The sequence below is a fragment of the Crocodylus porosus genome, unplaced genomic scaffold, assembly GCF_001723895.1.
Source record: "Crocodylus porosus isolate Cpor-Errol unplaced genomic scaffold, CroPor_comp1, whole genome shotgun sequence".
Lineage (NCBI taxonomy): Eukaryota > Metazoa > Chordata > Crocodylia > Crocodylidae > Crocodylus > Crocodylus porosus.
The window spans coordinates 85,540,963-85,557,207 of record NW_017728918.1 but is presented as its reverse complement, the minus strand read 5'-3'; the positions used below and the strand labels follow the sequence as shown (position 1 = coordinate 85,557,207).

Genomic DNA, 16,245 nt, shown 5'->3' with positions numbered 1-16,245 from the left:
GACCCCAGTACTCTTTCCTGCCATGGCAGGGGGTCGGACTAGATGATCTGCTCAGGTCCCTTCCAACCCTAGAAACTATGAAACTATGTAGTCAGATACCGCAGTGTTGTTTTGGAGGAGGGACAACATAGAGGGGAACACAAATTAAACACTTCATTTATATACAAGATGGTATTAAAATGGAGGAGTAAAATGGATCTCCCTCAATCTCCCCACAAGCTTTCCAGTTGAAATGAGAGGGGAGAAAGAGTAGGTCCATTGTTTGTTCTTCCCATAAAAAAAACCAAAAAAAACCAACATTAGTTTTACATAGACTCTTCTAAAATGATACATATCAATGGCTAACTTGGATCTCCTCACACTGTATATATAGTTAGGGTTATTCCCCACCCCAGCTATATACTTTGCACTTATCAAATGTTGAGCTTCATCTGCTACTTTGCCTAACTGTTTAATTCTGTGAGATCTTTTTGTCTTTGCCATCAGCTTTGGATTTAACTACCTGGCATAATTTTGTATCTGCTACAACCTGCCAGCTCTCTATTAACACCCTTTTTGAAATCATTTATGAATATGTTATGAAACAGTGTAAAACACAGCACAGATCCCTGGGAGACTCCATTCTTTGCCTGCCCTCCACCGTGAAAAGTGAACATTTAGTCCTACTTTCTATTTCTTATGTTTAACCAGCTCTTGTTTCATAAGGGGATCTTCCCTTCGCTCTCATGACAGTTTACTTTCAGAGCCAGTAGTAAAGGACCGTAGCAAAAGCTTTTTGAAAATCTAAATACACTTTATCAACTGCATCTCCCTTTGTTCTACTTGTTTGTCAACACTCTTAAAGTAAACTTTCTTTTGGAGTGAGCTAAAAAAAATCTCCACCAGTTCTCCTGAATGCTTTACCTAGTTTTAAAGCCATATTAGGTAGACTGAGTTTCTGCCACATAGCTTTCATTCCAGCCCTAATTTCAGTTACAGACTTGATTTGTGATTTAACTGCACCGTCCAAGTCAAAATGATATAGAAGCAGAAAGGAGGGAATCCTATGCACACTGAAGTATTTTCACCAGAAACCACCTCACTTGTACTTCTACAATTCTCTTATACAGGCTGATTATGTACAGAACTTAGTGGAATCCTGTATGGGGGAAAAACTAGAACAGATAAGCCACTTAAATGCAACCCCTTCTATTTCTGCAGTTTTGTTAGCATTTATTTGTGCTCTACAGATTTAAGGCTAGCTTCCGTATCTCTGAAAATCATTGAAGATGTTTGGAAAGAGCATTGTGGGTTCTTGGGACAATCTCAGGATTAGATCTTTTATGTTTACAATGAGTTTGAAATAAGAGCCACTCTCAGTAGTACTAGCCACTTATTAAAAACTTATTTCAATTTCATTTTATGCAATAAAGAAAGTCAGGTTCACATTGGGAACTAATTACTTGTATAGTGGTTAAAAAGTAGTCTTCATTTATAGAAGCAGAGCAAAACATGTGGAAGTTGGTGGAAAAGCTTTTCTGATTCTAGTGAACTATGTAACAAGAGTAATATACGAGGTAGGAAATCAAGAAAATTGTGCAGCTGCTTTTAGTACTTGTTTACACTTGTGCCAGGGTGTTACCTTTTGCTGCTAAATACTTCCATCTTCTGCCAATTGTAAAACTGCCAACATGGAACTAAAGATCAAAGATGATTTATGAAAGTAAAACTCTTGTTTTAAGTTACAGATTTTCAAATGTTCATAACATAATATTCCCTGGATTCAATATTATAAATTTTTGCTGGGAGGTTTTTCTGGAACATTTCTGAATAGTGAACCTTGTAATGATTTGTTCGAAATGCAGGCAATAAAAAAAAAAGTCATGCTTTAATCCAATCTGTTTATAAGGAAGTAAAGGCAAAAGTGAAAGTATTCTTCAGAAACATTTCTTAGAAAAGCAATAGTTGAAAACGGTATACATGTATCATTCTTATTTATAAACACAAATAAACTCTTCTAAGCTTTATTTAAAATTCTGTATATTTTTAATATAAAACGATACCATGATGGCTATTTAAAACTTTAATGACAAATCTCAATTGCCTGTATAGTGCAGTTCTCCATTAATGGTATTCAATGGTCTAAATAACTTTGAAAAATTAAATAACTGATAGAGTTCTTAGGCAGCTGGCTCATATTTGAGATGGTGCTATTGAATATCTGTCTTATGCCCTACTGAAAATGATTTGGTAGCTGCACATCCACAGTATAAAAGTATCCACATACGGCCTAGATAGACATCTTTTGAAGCACTTCAAAAGGTGTACTGACACATGTTCTTAGCTGAAACCCTTTAAAAAATAGCCAATATGCTTCAAAAATGATCCTCAAAGGATGAGGAACATCTCTGAAGCACTTCCTTTTGAAAGAGAGCAAAGCACATGAAAGTTAGTTCACTAGAATCAGTAAAGCTTTGGCACCATGTAACAAGAGGAATATACCAGGTAGGAAATCAAGAAAATTGTACATACATAAAAGCATAATTGTACATACATAATTTCCAGTCACGTCTACATACACCATGGCAGTGATTCTGAACTAGGATGCCACCAGATCCTTTAAAGGGTATGACAGGTGAGGAGACAACATAAGCAAATAAGCAAAGGTGCCAGTCAGTTCACAGAAGTTACAATGGGGGCCTCTCAAGTCCAGTGAAGGGTGCCTCAAATCCAAAAAGCTCTATGTAGTGCAAAAGGGGGTTGCTTTGTCCTTTGGCATCCTGGCACTCCAGTTTCCTCCCTCTCTTGGGGTGGGAGGGTGGGGGAAGAACAGAACTAATAGCCAGTGAGCACTTGTGTGTACTTGGCCTTCTCTGGCAATTTCCTGAGTCTGAGAGAGCAGGAATCCCTCCATGCATCTCTGCCTCCAGTCTCCTGGCTCCAGTGGGGGAGGAGCAGGAAAGAAGAGGGACTCTGGTCTCCCAGAGCAGCATGTGGGTGCTTGGATGTTCTCAGCAATCTCTGGAACAGGAGAGCCATGCAAGGAAACAAACACCCAAATAAATCCTTGCCTCTTGCCTTCACAACTACAACATCACTCTAATAATTCAATAAAGGGCCAGATTCCATTCCACCTATTAGATAAACACATGGATTAAGACACCCAAGTCTGATTCAATCCACCATGCTAAAGCCTCTGAAACAAATATTAATCTAAAAAGGTGAGTGGGTCCATCTTCTCACTGTTTTTTTTCTGATTGAGTCTTAAGAGTCAAACGATGCTGTGCTCCAAAAACAGATGTATTAATGAATTTTCAAGGACTCTGACAACGTGGAATAGAATCACATTTAAACTCCCTAAGCCCACTTAGACAGCCAATAGGTGGAATAGGGCCCAGTCTGATGATTTGATGGGCACAGAGACTGAGCTGATCAGAACAGAAATGTACATACAAATGGAATATTTCTTAAGAGTTTTCAAACAGACAAATTTGTAAAAATGTTGTGAAGTTGCCTGTGCTGCAACAGCTCTGTGGGCTAGTCATCAGTGAAAATAATTAATCAGTTTTCATAAACCCTGCACTACAGTACCCAACATCATCACCACATAGCTGATTTTGGGAAGGAAAGACTTACTGTTTATGTTCCCAAACATTATGGAACAAATATGATTTGGTTTAATGCACAGTATTTTTACAAATGTTAATAAAATCCCTTTATAGAAGAGCCCAGACACCTGAATTGACTATTTCTACTAAACCATATTTTGAAAAGAATGAACAACACAGGAGGGGAACAACTGCAGAAGAAAGTAGGACACTTTATACAAAATTAACTTGATAGAGTTCTACATTCTAAAGTTTCACTGCTATGAGGTCAACAGCATTCCTTCCCCCTTGAAAATGGTGATGTATCCTTAAATATTTAAGGCTGTGAGAAGCTACTATTAGGAGTGTCATCTCTACTATAACAGAGCTCAAACCTGCTACAGTAGCATCTGTGTTGGGGCTGGGATGGATATTCTACAACCTCTCTGAGACTAGCTTTGGAACGGATTGTTTTCCCATCTGACTCCATTTGCTTAGGGGCCACAAAGACCTTCAGGCCAATACAAAAACACTAAAATAAACTGCATTCAAGAACATTGCACATTCTGAGGAAGATCAACTATGTAAAACATGTACAATTATGAAAAGGATTTTTTTTGTTACACAGTAACTTGGGGAAGGCCTTCATTGAGAGTTCCTTGCTTTCTGGGAAAGAAGAAGCAGGTCTCAATAGGTCTGATATTCCTTCCATGCTAGTCATTAAAAAAATAACTCTGTGCCTCTTAAGACATGTTTAATTAACCCTTCTTGTCTTTCTAGAACAATTTGCAGTATAAAGTCCTAGTGTTGGTTAATGGTTAGCTTGAAGAGCTTGTTGAAAAACAATTTTATCTTCAGAGGAAACTTCACTTCAAAGTAGCAATTTTGTAAAGAAATGGTAAAAAGTAAAATGGAAAAGAGTGCATAAAAGTAAAAATAAAATCATAATTACAATGTATAATTACATTTAGAAAAAAAAACAATATTTGATTTAAGGTAGCAAAGGTGAATTATTCCTTCCTACTGTTAAATGCAATCAGAATGAGTAGGAGGATATTTAAAGGTCGTCACACCTGTTGTTAGTCACTATTCACACACATGAGCCTCAGAGTTAAAAAAATTGCCAAAAAAATTAATAATAGATAGCAGGCTAGAGTCCACTGGGAAATTATATGCACCTTCTGAAACTTAAAATTTCATCTTCACTAACAGATAGTTAGTTTGGCTACTATATTTATTTCAGTGATACAATAACATGTACTTATTTAGTGCAAAAAATTAAGTGGTGTCACTTCTATAAGCACCATTTTAACATTAAAATGTTAATAGGATTAACAACATATTTGAATTGGACAGATAGATATATTTACGTAACAAAAGATCAAAGATCATGAATGGTAACAAAAGTCCAAAATGAATAGCTTATTTCCCAATTAAGTATTAAATATAAAGAACAGGAAGAGTTATGCTGTATGTAAAAGAGCCATACGACTGCTCAGAGCTCCAGTATGAAACTGGAGATAGGCTTGCTGAAAGTCTCCGAGTTTGGTACAGAGGGGAGAGCAACAAGGATGATGTCATGGTAGGGTTCTGCTATAGCTCCCAGGACCAGGAGAATGAAGCTTTCTTCAAAAAATTAGCAGAAGTTTCTGGTTCTCATGAGGGAGGTTTCAACTACCCTGAAATCTGCAATACAACAGCAGTGCACAGGTAGGGTTCCGCGTTTTCAGTTTTTATTTAAAAAAAAAAAAATTCCAGGAATTTTTCAGGGTTTATTTTCCAAACATAAAAACCAGGTTAAAATCGGGATAAAAAGGAAGGGAAAAAAATATATATATTGGTTTAAATTGGTGAAAATAATAATATGTTCCTGTGAGGGAGGGAGTAAGGCTGGGACTAGGGAAGGGATGAGGGGAGGCATGCGGCACAGCCACTCCCAGGACTACAGCAGGGAGCAAAGTGAAGGCAGCCATCAGTGAGTGCAGGGTGGCGCGGTTCTTGCTGTTACGTGGCTGGGGGGCTGTACTGAGCTATTCCTGTTGGGCACATGCTCCCAGATCTGCACACCAGACGAGAGCATGATGCCACTGCAGGCGGGGGCTGCTGGCGGCACTGGGCTCTTCCCAATGCTCGGGGTGGGCAGCAGGCTGCTGTCGTATGGCACGCAGATCTGGGGGCACACACGCCCCAGGAACAGCCTGGCACACTGCACCAGCCTGCAGCTCTCCTGGGCAAGAGCCACGCCCACCCACCCTGCACCCATTGACTTATAGTTCCCTACGCAGCTGGTGTCAGCCACTCCCAGGGCTGCTGCCGCAGGGGCTGGGGCAAGTGGGAACAAGCGGAGCCATGGGGGGGCGTAGGGAACAGCGCAGCTTGTCCCCACTCAACCCAGCCCCTGCTGTAGTGGCCCCAGGAGTGGTCAATGTAAGCTGCCTGCAGCTGCTGGGCTGCGCCATGCCCTGAATCACCCCCCAAGACTTTTCTTAGTGGTGGCAGATGACAGGACAAGGAGCAACAATCACTAGTAGCAGCACGGGAAGTTTAGGTTAGATATTAGGGAAAAGTTTCTCAGGGGAAGGGTAGTAAAGCACTGGAACAGGTTACAGAGAGGTTGTGGAATTTCTGTCCTTGGGGGTTTTTAAGACCCAGCTAGACAAAGCCTTGGCTGGTATGATATAGGTGGGGATGGTCCTGCTTTGAGCAAGGGGGTTGGATTAAATGACCTCCTGAGGTCCCTTCCAATGCTAATTTTCTATTATTCTATTAATACTACATTTGAAATATTAGAAGTATTCCTGCACAAAAGGCAGAGAACAACATATTGATTTATACCAATCTAGTCCAGAAAGAACAGCTAAGAAAAATAAATTGAAAATGTAATTAAACATTTCACTTACACTCCACTTAACACGTTTATGGATTTTGTTCGCAGTCCATATCCAGTGTCCTTTAAATTGGAAATTATTCCTAATACACTGATATTGGCACCTTTAGACCCAAAATTTTCTTCACTGTACATTATCATGTGGGAGCTTGCAAAGTCCTGTTGAAGCAAACAAAAACAAAGGCAAATGTGAAAAAATTGTTTCACTGGGTCCAAACAATAAACAGCACATAATTTTGAAACTTACACCAAGAACAGGCCGCAGGGACTGCAGATCCTCACTGTAACCACCCCAATCTTTCCAACACTGGTATGCTCCTTCTTCCAGTAAGTATTGATGACCCGCAAACCTTGGTTTCTCATAAGCCACCCAACTAAAATGGGAAAAGAAAGGTAAAAAAAACTCCACTGTGCGAGAAAGGAAACTAGTCAGTAAAAGGATCTGAATTTGTCCTATAATCCTTCAATCCTGATTTAAGAAATTTGCTTCTTTTAAAACAAAGGCACATTTGTGACTCAGGTCTTAAGGGTCAGACACTAGTGTATTACAAAGTTGATGCACTGATGGAGTCTCAAAAACTTCATACAGGGTGTAAGATAATTGCACTTAGACATCTAAGTCTACTTAGATACTCAAGAGGTGTCACAGGAACTGGCTCTGAAGGGTCCAGTTTCCTTGTACGTCCTGAAGTGAATATACAGAATTTGGCAAAAGTTATGAAGGCAAAGAAAATTTGCCTGTCTGGTACAATTTCCATTTTCACATTGCTACTACTTGGACCAGATTCTCCTTCATTCTTAAGTTAGGAATGTTGTGGCATCTCCTTCTACTTACAGTCCTCCCAGCACTTTTATGGACCCCACTGATGTAAACGGCATTGTCTTTTTTGATTCTAATTCTTCTTTTTGTTTTTCTTCCACAGTAAAAGTAAGTATTTCTGATTCCAGTTCCATGCTTTTCCCTTCAAAGAAAGGCTTCTCATAAATGACTACCTACAACAGAAATTAGATGAAATTAGATGAAGCAAGTTACAAAAAAAAATAACAAGGACAGTCCAATCAAGATGTCTCCAGCATTAAAAGTGCTTGCCTGATAGTAATTAAATACATGTACTTGTTGTTTTACCTTGGGCTCTCCAGTATGTTCAACTTTGCGGCCACCCTAAAAACAAAAAAAATTCATCTCCAGTAAATTTAAGTATTCACAGATGTATTCCAAAAGACAACTTTCTTTAAGAAAGAAGATTTTTCAAAGTCCATAGCATCACAGACAAAAATTAAACACTAATGGACACAGTTAATCCTAGAAGTCCAAGATCTTTCTAGAAACACATTAAAATTCTATATAAATGACTTTCAAACTGACATACAAGCTTTTTTTGCAAATTTTGAAAAGGGCTGCAATATAACATGTTAGTATTAACATATTAGCACTAAGTGCCTTGACTATAGAATTTGCAAGCAGTTACATGTTACCATTTTCAAGGGCCTCATAGATCTAATGTAGGCTTCCTTCTTCTCCCAGAAGGCCAAATTAGGATATTCACCAGGCTCCAACATTAAAGGAATTCCCTGGAAACCAGGCTCTTCATAAATTAGCCATCTAGATAAGGACAAAAAAGCAAGGAGTTAAACACTTCAGTACTATTTGTTACTCATTCATGCAAGCAGTGCTCTGCCATCACACACGTACGTTTGAGACACATATGAGAAAAAAAAGTAAAAACGCTCAGGCTAGGGACAGACATTGCATTTGTCCCTGGGCATTTTGTGCCTGTGTTTGTCTTGGAACAGAAATATCCTGGAATTGGCATGTACACACAGAGCCCTTCTAATTAGGGTTTAGTTAGCAGCTGAATTCACTGCCACTTTTCTGCCATAGAGCCAACGATGCCATCCCAGGATAACTGTACAGACACACTTTGTGATGTCCCAGGATAAACTGCTAGTATTTCTTATCCTGTAAACCTAGTTAGGATTTATTCTGGGACAATGGATATGGATGGATGAATGCCTGCACGCTGTCCTGGGATAAAGTGGCTTATGTCAGGACTAAAGCAACATCCATTTGCAGCCTCATAGTACCTTGCAAGGATGTCACTGCAGTGCTGCAATAAAAGCAAATAAAGGACTGCATGTATTATTAGGACCCCAGCCTCAGAACAGATGTGCTAGCACAACCTTCTGCTCCTTGAGTCCCATTTTTCATTTGCAGGATCAGGGCTGTAGGGAGGTCCATACAGTTAGCAGATGTTATGGAATTTGACCATATACATTTTTTTCCTTGGAAAACTGCTGGTTTTTTATGAAGAAATTAGTTGAAATGAGACAATTTTACATTGAAACAATTTTGATGAAAAATTCTGACCTAAAGTCACAACCTATCAGGTGTTACATTTTTAGTTTAAAATGAATCTAGTGTTCTGTAGAAAAAGGCAGTGGCTTAAAAACTTTGGAAACAGTATTTCTTCGTTTCCTTAAAAGAGATGCAATATAGGTAGCAGCACTTCACTTTCACAACACCTCCCTCACTTTGTATTTCAATCACACTTTTCTGAGTGCGAGAGCTCAGAAACTATCCTTGACCTTCGTTAAGACTCAACAAAGAAACTGAATATCTGTCAGATGTTACTGGCAGCAAGCACTCTCTCTGTCCCTCCGTCTTGTGTAGAATTGATGCTAATCTGCATAGTTCTATCAATTTCATGCTTAGTAAGAGACTTTGATGATATACAGGAAGCAATATAAAAGGTAAGAACGTAGGCTCACGGCACAGTGGTATATGACTTAAAAACTTAAAGTGGTGTGGAATTTCAACTCTTAATTTACAATTATAAATGGAAAAAATTAGAGCACAACTTTAACTTTATGTCCCCTGCTATAAATCGAGTAAAAAAAAGAGAATGTATATACCTCTAAAGCACATACAGTGTGCGCGTTTATAATGGGAATTCCTGCACTTCAGCAAGTTTGCAAGAGACTTTACTAGAAAATTGTTTTTGACCAACAGCCTTTTATTTTCCTTTAATATGTATGGGTTTTAATAAAAGGTTAGCAGCTCATATTCTCCTTCTTGATTATGCAGTGAAGTTGTAATCACTTATTCAGGATATTATATTTTATTGCCATGGAAGTTATCTTGAAAAGATTATTTTAGAACCAATCACGTCATTTCAGGGTCAAATAGATATGAAGAAAGAAAAATCAGTGGGGAAAAATGAGAGAAATTTGAGATGATGAAAAAAAACCCTTCTAATGTCAATGAGCACCCTTTTCTATCTCATAATTTTCATGTATTTTATTAAAGGTATCCAACAATAGTAACAGAAGTTGAGATTATTTTTTATATATAGGGTTACACTGCATTCACAGGTATGGTTGCAGAATATGCAGGAAGACCTGGGCTAGCTCCAGTCTAGTGAGCTCAGACTAGCAGCAAGAAAGCTGCAGATGCACTGGCAGTAAAAAAGCTTACTATGGCTTAATTGCTCCTGACCCCTGTACTAGTTACACTAGTGTTAGCTCAGGTAGGTCTCCCTGTACTGTAATCACATTTCTGATTGCAGTGTAGACATATCCTTGAAAGGGAGATCACCATCTGAAGTAAAGCTAGATTAAAGCTTTAGAATGCCTTGAACACTTTCCAAAGTGGTAGAAAATTGTTTTTTCCTTCAATCAGTGCCAATATGCATGTATAAGGGATGAAGTAAGAAATGTACTAATAACTGTTACATGCCTAAAGGAGGTCAGTTCATTTTTAAAATTATTTAGACTTCTAATAAATAGAGCATGAAGCTGTATAAAACATAGAAAAAAGGCTCACTTGTGTAACCTTTGATTATTTAAGGGTTCTGATGTACAAATCTAGTGATGAAAAAGAGGTTCGTATCTGCTGCTTCATCATTCTAAAGGGCCAATAAGCCCTGTAACCATGCATAAAAATATACATGTAAATGCAAATATGATCTGATCTTTCCGTGCTTGCCCAACCAGAAAGTGATGGCACAAAGATTCATTTTTAGCAATGGCTTCTGTTGTGCAATACCAACGAATATGCACGTCTAGATATGTTTAATAAATTATGTGCAAAGGGGTATGATCAGTGTGACTCAGGATAGCAACTAACCATTTCTTGTTAGCACATGAATAGTGAACATGCATAGCCAGCAAGAAGAAAATCTCTGCAGTATGCAGGAAGTACACAGCTTAAACTTGGTTAGAAAAAACAAACAAACCAGTTTATAGATTTTCCTGTTTAAGCAACAGGAAATGACCACCTTTCCTAGATCAGGCTAGTGGTCATCATATTTGAACAAGAATATTTTCCAAAAGTGTTTCTGATGTAATCAACATGCTAATTTCATTAATGAATTAAAAATTGATTAAAATAATGATTATTTAATTAAACTGAGTGTGCTTATGTCTGAATCTCTCATAACTAAATAGGAGGAAAAACAGCAATGACTTCTTGAACAGTTTCAGATGATGTGTATAAAACTGGTTTGTTGTTCCTATACCAATAATGCAAGGAATGTGCAATTAATTCCTAGTTAGGGGAACACTTGCATATTCTAGGTGTAGCATTTGACACTTTTACCCACTGTGCATTTCCCCATGAGAATTTTTCTCCAATTCCTTTTCCAATTTTTTAAAATCATGTTTATATCTGAATCTCCATAAAATCTGAGACACAGTATGAGACTAATATGTAAAGACAAATTATGCTGTATTTAAGGTTCAAACTCCATGCTTGCCTGCCTTCAAAAGACTCGGATAGTTTTAAGCAGTCAGGATTTTGAGATATCGTGGAAAACAAATGCAGAAATATTTTCATTTTAAACAAGTTTACAGGTGATTCTGAAATCTGAAAAAATGTGGCCCAGGCACGATTCATTTCCTAGAAATATCTAATTTCAGTCATTTTTTTTCACAAACCACTTATAACTGAAAAATAGAAGTAACAAACAAAGAACTGATTTTTCCCTTATCTGTTTTAATTAGCTAGTAAATACAACAATTGTAAATATTTTTCTAGCTTAAGTTCTTAATTTGCATGTGTAGATATTGCTTACAGTTACACAGAATTCATTCCTGCAACCAAAGCAATAATTAGGACAACTTCGTAAAGTATTTCTAAAACCTTCTTTATCAAGGTAAATAAAGACTGAAACATACGCAGCACATTTTTTTTTACCATTCAAAACATCCTACAATGTATACCCACCCTTTGGGGAAAATATAACAGTTGTTTTGCTTTGCCCAGGAACATTCTACAACACTTGAGCTAAAAGATTAGGTAGGGATATTAGGAATTTTAGGAAGGGAAGTTATAATAGTGCCCACCTGGAATTTAGTCAGGAAGTTATGATAAGCATATGTAGATCTTGAAACATGTACTGTGGGATTGTCATTAACTTATCTGAGAGAAAGCTTTTCTACCTGCACACTTTCCTCAATGCCATTTTGGAGGAATAGATAACTTCAGTTCAGATTTGGAGGAGCTTGCTAAGCCACCCAAGCTTCCTTGAGAGTTTCCTTTTCCATCAAACTTGTTTACATTTAACAAGAGAGAAACTCCCAGCTTACAGATTTTCAGATAAACTAAAATGCACTGTACACTTTAATTACCTCCTAATAGCAGCCACGAAGAATACTGGAAAGTGGTATGAAATTCAGGGGCTATTTCATAATGTTATGAAGTCATTAAAAATATTCAAACTAAAATGCTTTTATATTCTGCAGTCTGGTCTACTTTTTTCTTTTAGACATCTCAGCTGATTTTTAAAATTAAATCTTCTATCTTCTTCACTGAACATTTCAGTTTACTTTTTCAAAGTTGAAAACCCTTACAACACATGCTGTAAACCAAAAGGAAAACTCACACCTAACCTCATTATCACACATCCTTTAGAAATTATCATTCTGACCTTTACTATGCATCTGCCTGGATTGGAGGGACATAGGGTAAATTAAAACTTCTGGCTATTACTAGGCCTGAGTGAAACAGCAAGTATTCAATTTGGATTCAGCTGATTCAGCGATTCAAATCACTATCCCAATTTGATTCGGCAACAATGTGGAGATTTGGCCATAGACTATAATGGGGGAATCATTAAAATATCTATAACTTTGTCATTTTTGTGCAGATTCATATGAAAACAGCAGGAATGGTAGCCTCTTCTGAAGGCATGAAGCCTGCCAAGTTACAAGGACATAGGTGCTGGGGTTTCTGTGAAAGTGCACCTCAATATGTTGAAAGCAAAACTGGTATCACTTGTATGTGTTAAGGCAGAGCAGGCTGAATGCAGAATGGATGGTAGCCCCTCATGGGGGCGTGAGGCCTGCCAGGTGTTGGGTAAAATAGTGCAGGGGTTTCTGTGGAAGTGGATCTCAAGGTTCTGAACACTAATAAAAAAGGCAAATAGGTACGGAGTGAGGAGGGTGGCTCTCACTTCATCTGCACCTGGAGCTTGAGGAACCCCAGCAGCAGGAGTTTCACCTTCAGGAACACCAGCTGCTCCATCAAACCAGGATCCAAGACAGACCTACCTCTGACCAGGAAAGTTCCCAGCCAGCCCCAGGCTACATGCAGAAGTCGGCATGTACAGTCCAGAGTTGGCTGTGGACTGTCCAAAACAGGACAGCCCAGGGCTGGCCAAGGAACTGGCCCGGTCAGGGACAGGCCCCAGCGAGCTTCAGGCTGGCCAAGGAACTCTCCCTAGCCCCTGCTTCATGATTGCAGAGTGGGGACTGGGAACTCCCTGCTGCCAGGGCAGGGGGACATTTTCCCTTCCTGGAGTATGGTGGCAGTGCCCGCCCCAGCAACAGGCAGCTCCCAGGGGCAGGGAGCAGTCTCCCACACCCTGCTGCCTGGCTGACCAGGAGCAAATTTGTGATCTACACATGCTATTCTGCACAGTAATTACTTGTGAGTAAATTTGCTGCTTGTATTTACAGGTAGCAAATTTACTCGTGATTAGAGCAAATTACTGTGCAGCAAGTGTCTGCACATGTAAATGGTGATGCTTACTCCACAGTAATTTGCTCTAAATCATAAGTAAAGCATCTTATGTAGATGCATCCTGTCAGAAAGAAATCAATTTTTTTTAAGTTTCTTCTCATATGATAGGTTTTCCATTTCCCATCCTAGCAGTCATCATCTGCATCTGCTCCAGATTAAGTTCGTCTTCCTTGAACAAGAGTAACCCCAATTGTATACAGGTTGCACCAGGACCTTGCACAGTAGCATGAACACTTCTTTTGCCCCTACATTCTTAATCTAAAAAAAAATAAAATAAAAAATACAGCTTTCTTTACTGCTCATTCTTCTTTTTTATATTTCCTGTGGGCACCCTACTTATTCCTAATTTCTTGCTTGAGGTGTTTATCCATCCAGTTACATTTGCAGCCCCTAGTCTACCTGTTTTTCCTCTCTGCTTAGGATACAAATTCCTGATGATCGTGTACTTTTGACATGAAGGAATTCCACGCCTCCTCCACATTCAAGTCCCTAAGCTCCACTGTCTAGTTGACTTCACTAGCTGGTGCCTGAAGTTTATCAAAATCCACACTCTTGAATTCGTAAAAACCTACAGACCTAGTTTTGCTGATCCTTCTATTTAATTCAAACTGAATCAAGTTCACAAGAACTTGACCAAGATTATTTTATACTACCAGATTTTCTTATTACCAGTCTGGTCTTGCTTCATTATGTGGTATTTCTTTGCCTGGTTTTCTACTTATCTGGAATACTCATTTTGGGAGAACAACTTTGTAGTTTCTCTATTACTACCTAATCATTTAGATGTGCTGTTAGGATCCTGTCCCCAAGCTGACTGCTTGGAGGGACCACAATAGCCAGCAAAAAAAAATTTCACTCTCCCTTGTATCTGCCACCAGTCACACACAATGCCAACCTATTTTAGATTTACATCTCCTTGTAAAGGCTACATGTATTGTGTTCAGTCATTTAAAACTAAGAGATGAAGTAATTCAATTTACTCATTCACAGGACATTATTTCATGTGTTAGAACAATTCTCTGTCATTGAAACAGATAATATCAATATTTCAGTAGTTATACCAAGTCAAGAATATAGTAAATAGAGTAAATATACTATTTTCATTGTTTAATACTCACATCTAGTGTACCCTTTCATATGACCTTTCAGTGAGTGATCAGGCAGCATGTGACTAGAAGTAAAATATTACCTATAAAGATGCATGTATTTGCATGTCTGGTAGCTATAACCAGCAGTTTTAGGACGAATTCCTTTCATACTAGTAAAGTTACATAAAACTATGTACTTACACGCCCCAAAGTACTTTGATAGAACAAGTCTTCTGTGTTTTGCCAAATATGCCCATTTCCTCAGTGTCATCAAAAAATGAAGTTACAATACCTGACCCTTCTGGTTCTGTATATAAATCAATTCTGCAAACCCTGTAATCCTGAAAAAAAAAAAAAAAAAGATTTTATAAAAATGATACCACCACTTTACTGCTGCTCTAAGTTCTTACATAGTTTAAGGAGCTAATCAGTAAATCAGTTTTCAGCATAACCACAGATTATCCACCACTTATCCTCTTTCTGTCTCAGTTACAGCTGTATGGAGGCCTCTAACTGAATGTGGCCAAGATGGAGGCCCAACTTCCACTATGTTTCTCAGTGTATTTTAAATCATCTTTGAAGTTTTATGGAGACACACATTTCCTTCTGTCTTTCCAATGTCCTTTCTTTCTAATTAAATCCTAGCATAACAGTGAATAGGCAACTCTTAGAAACTCTATTCACAAAGAAAAAGTGCCTCCTTCTCCAAATCTTGTCCTGCTTCATATTTATTTGGGTAAACTTGAAAGCCAATGTGTTAATGATAGACTGAAAAGGCATGCAATAAGGTACTCCATCGTGTGCATGAAACCCTCAATCTACATATTCACAGAGACAACTTGTAAATCAGAGTCTATCAGTGCGCATTGAAGTCTGTGTGTGTATAAATTGGATACACACAAAAATGCATGTGTATTTTTGAAAATTTGATTCAATTTACTTCTTTAAAAGACCTATTTGATAATAGGAAAGACCAAATAAAAATAAGCCAATTGTAGTAATGAAGACAGACTTTTATAGAATGTAAAAATACAAAATGCAGATTAAAAGATAAAATCATCAACAAGGCATACATAGCATGTCATGTTTCTACTGTGCTTTGAGAGCTCAAGTCATGACAAATATCAGGGAGTAGGTGTCCTTCCTCTCTTAGCCCTGTAATAGGTATTACCAGAGCTGCTACTATAAAACAACAGAATCAACCAATAAGTTTAAAAATCTCAAGACACGGTTGGTTTATTACTACATCAGTTTCTCAACATTAAATTATTTGTGCCAATAAAGGAAACAATTGGGGAGCCTATATAAAATACATTTCATTACTTGCCTTTACTACGTGTTTTATGGAACCAATCACTGTAGGTTTAGCAGATTTGCATTCCTCTTCTTCTGAGGTATTTTCATCCCACATATTAGTGAGTTCCAATTCTCCTTCCTCCAGAGGAATAGAGGCTCCTTGGAAATTTGGTTGCTCATAGAGAATCCAGCTGAAGAAGAGAGATTTTCCCTTCATGAATTTATTGATGACATTTTAACTAACCATAACTTTCTAGAACATATGGTGTACTTCAACCAACTAATCCGGAAATATATATGATATGCCAAAGTTCACAAAAGATCACCATGGCCTCATCTGACCTTAAAAAAAAATCTATGCACATGATTAATTAACAGAAGTAGCCA

At 38.1% G+C, this 16,245-nt stretch overlaps 2 protein-coding genes across 3 annotated transcripts in view; one reads left to right on the top strand and one right to left on the bottom strand.

Moving 5' to 3' along the window:
• AIM1 (absent in melanoma 1) overlaps window positions 1–16,245 on the bottom strand; it is a 73,350-nt gene that overhangs the window by 24,426 nt on the left and 32,679 nt on the right. For both annotated transcript variants that reach the window (XM_019537830.1, XM_019537831.1), the window contains exons 7-13: window positions 15,890–16,049; window positions 14,764–14,903; window positions 7,930–8,056; window positions 7,580–7,615; window positions 7,289–7,446; window positions 6,701–6,827; window positions 6,467–6,612 (exon numbers count right to left, since the gene is read on the bottom strand). In XM_019537830.1, the coding sequence (XP_019393375.1) occupies window positions 6,467–6,612; window positions 6,701–6,827; window positions 7,289–7,446; window positions 7,580–7,615; window positions 7,930–8,056; window positions 14,764–14,903; window positions 15,890–16,049 (894 nt within the window). The remainder of the gene's footprint in view (window positions 1–6,466; window positions 6,613–6,700; window positions 6,828–7,288; window positions 7,447–7,579; window positions 7,616–7,929; window positions 8,057–14,763; window positions 14,904–15,889; window positions 16,050–16,245) is intronic.
• RTN4IP1 (reticulon 4 interacting protein 1) overlaps window positions 1–16,245 on the top strand; it is a 94,334-nt gene that overhangs the window by 60,992 nt on the left and 17,097 nt on the right. The gene's annotated exons all lie outside the window — the stretch shown is intronic.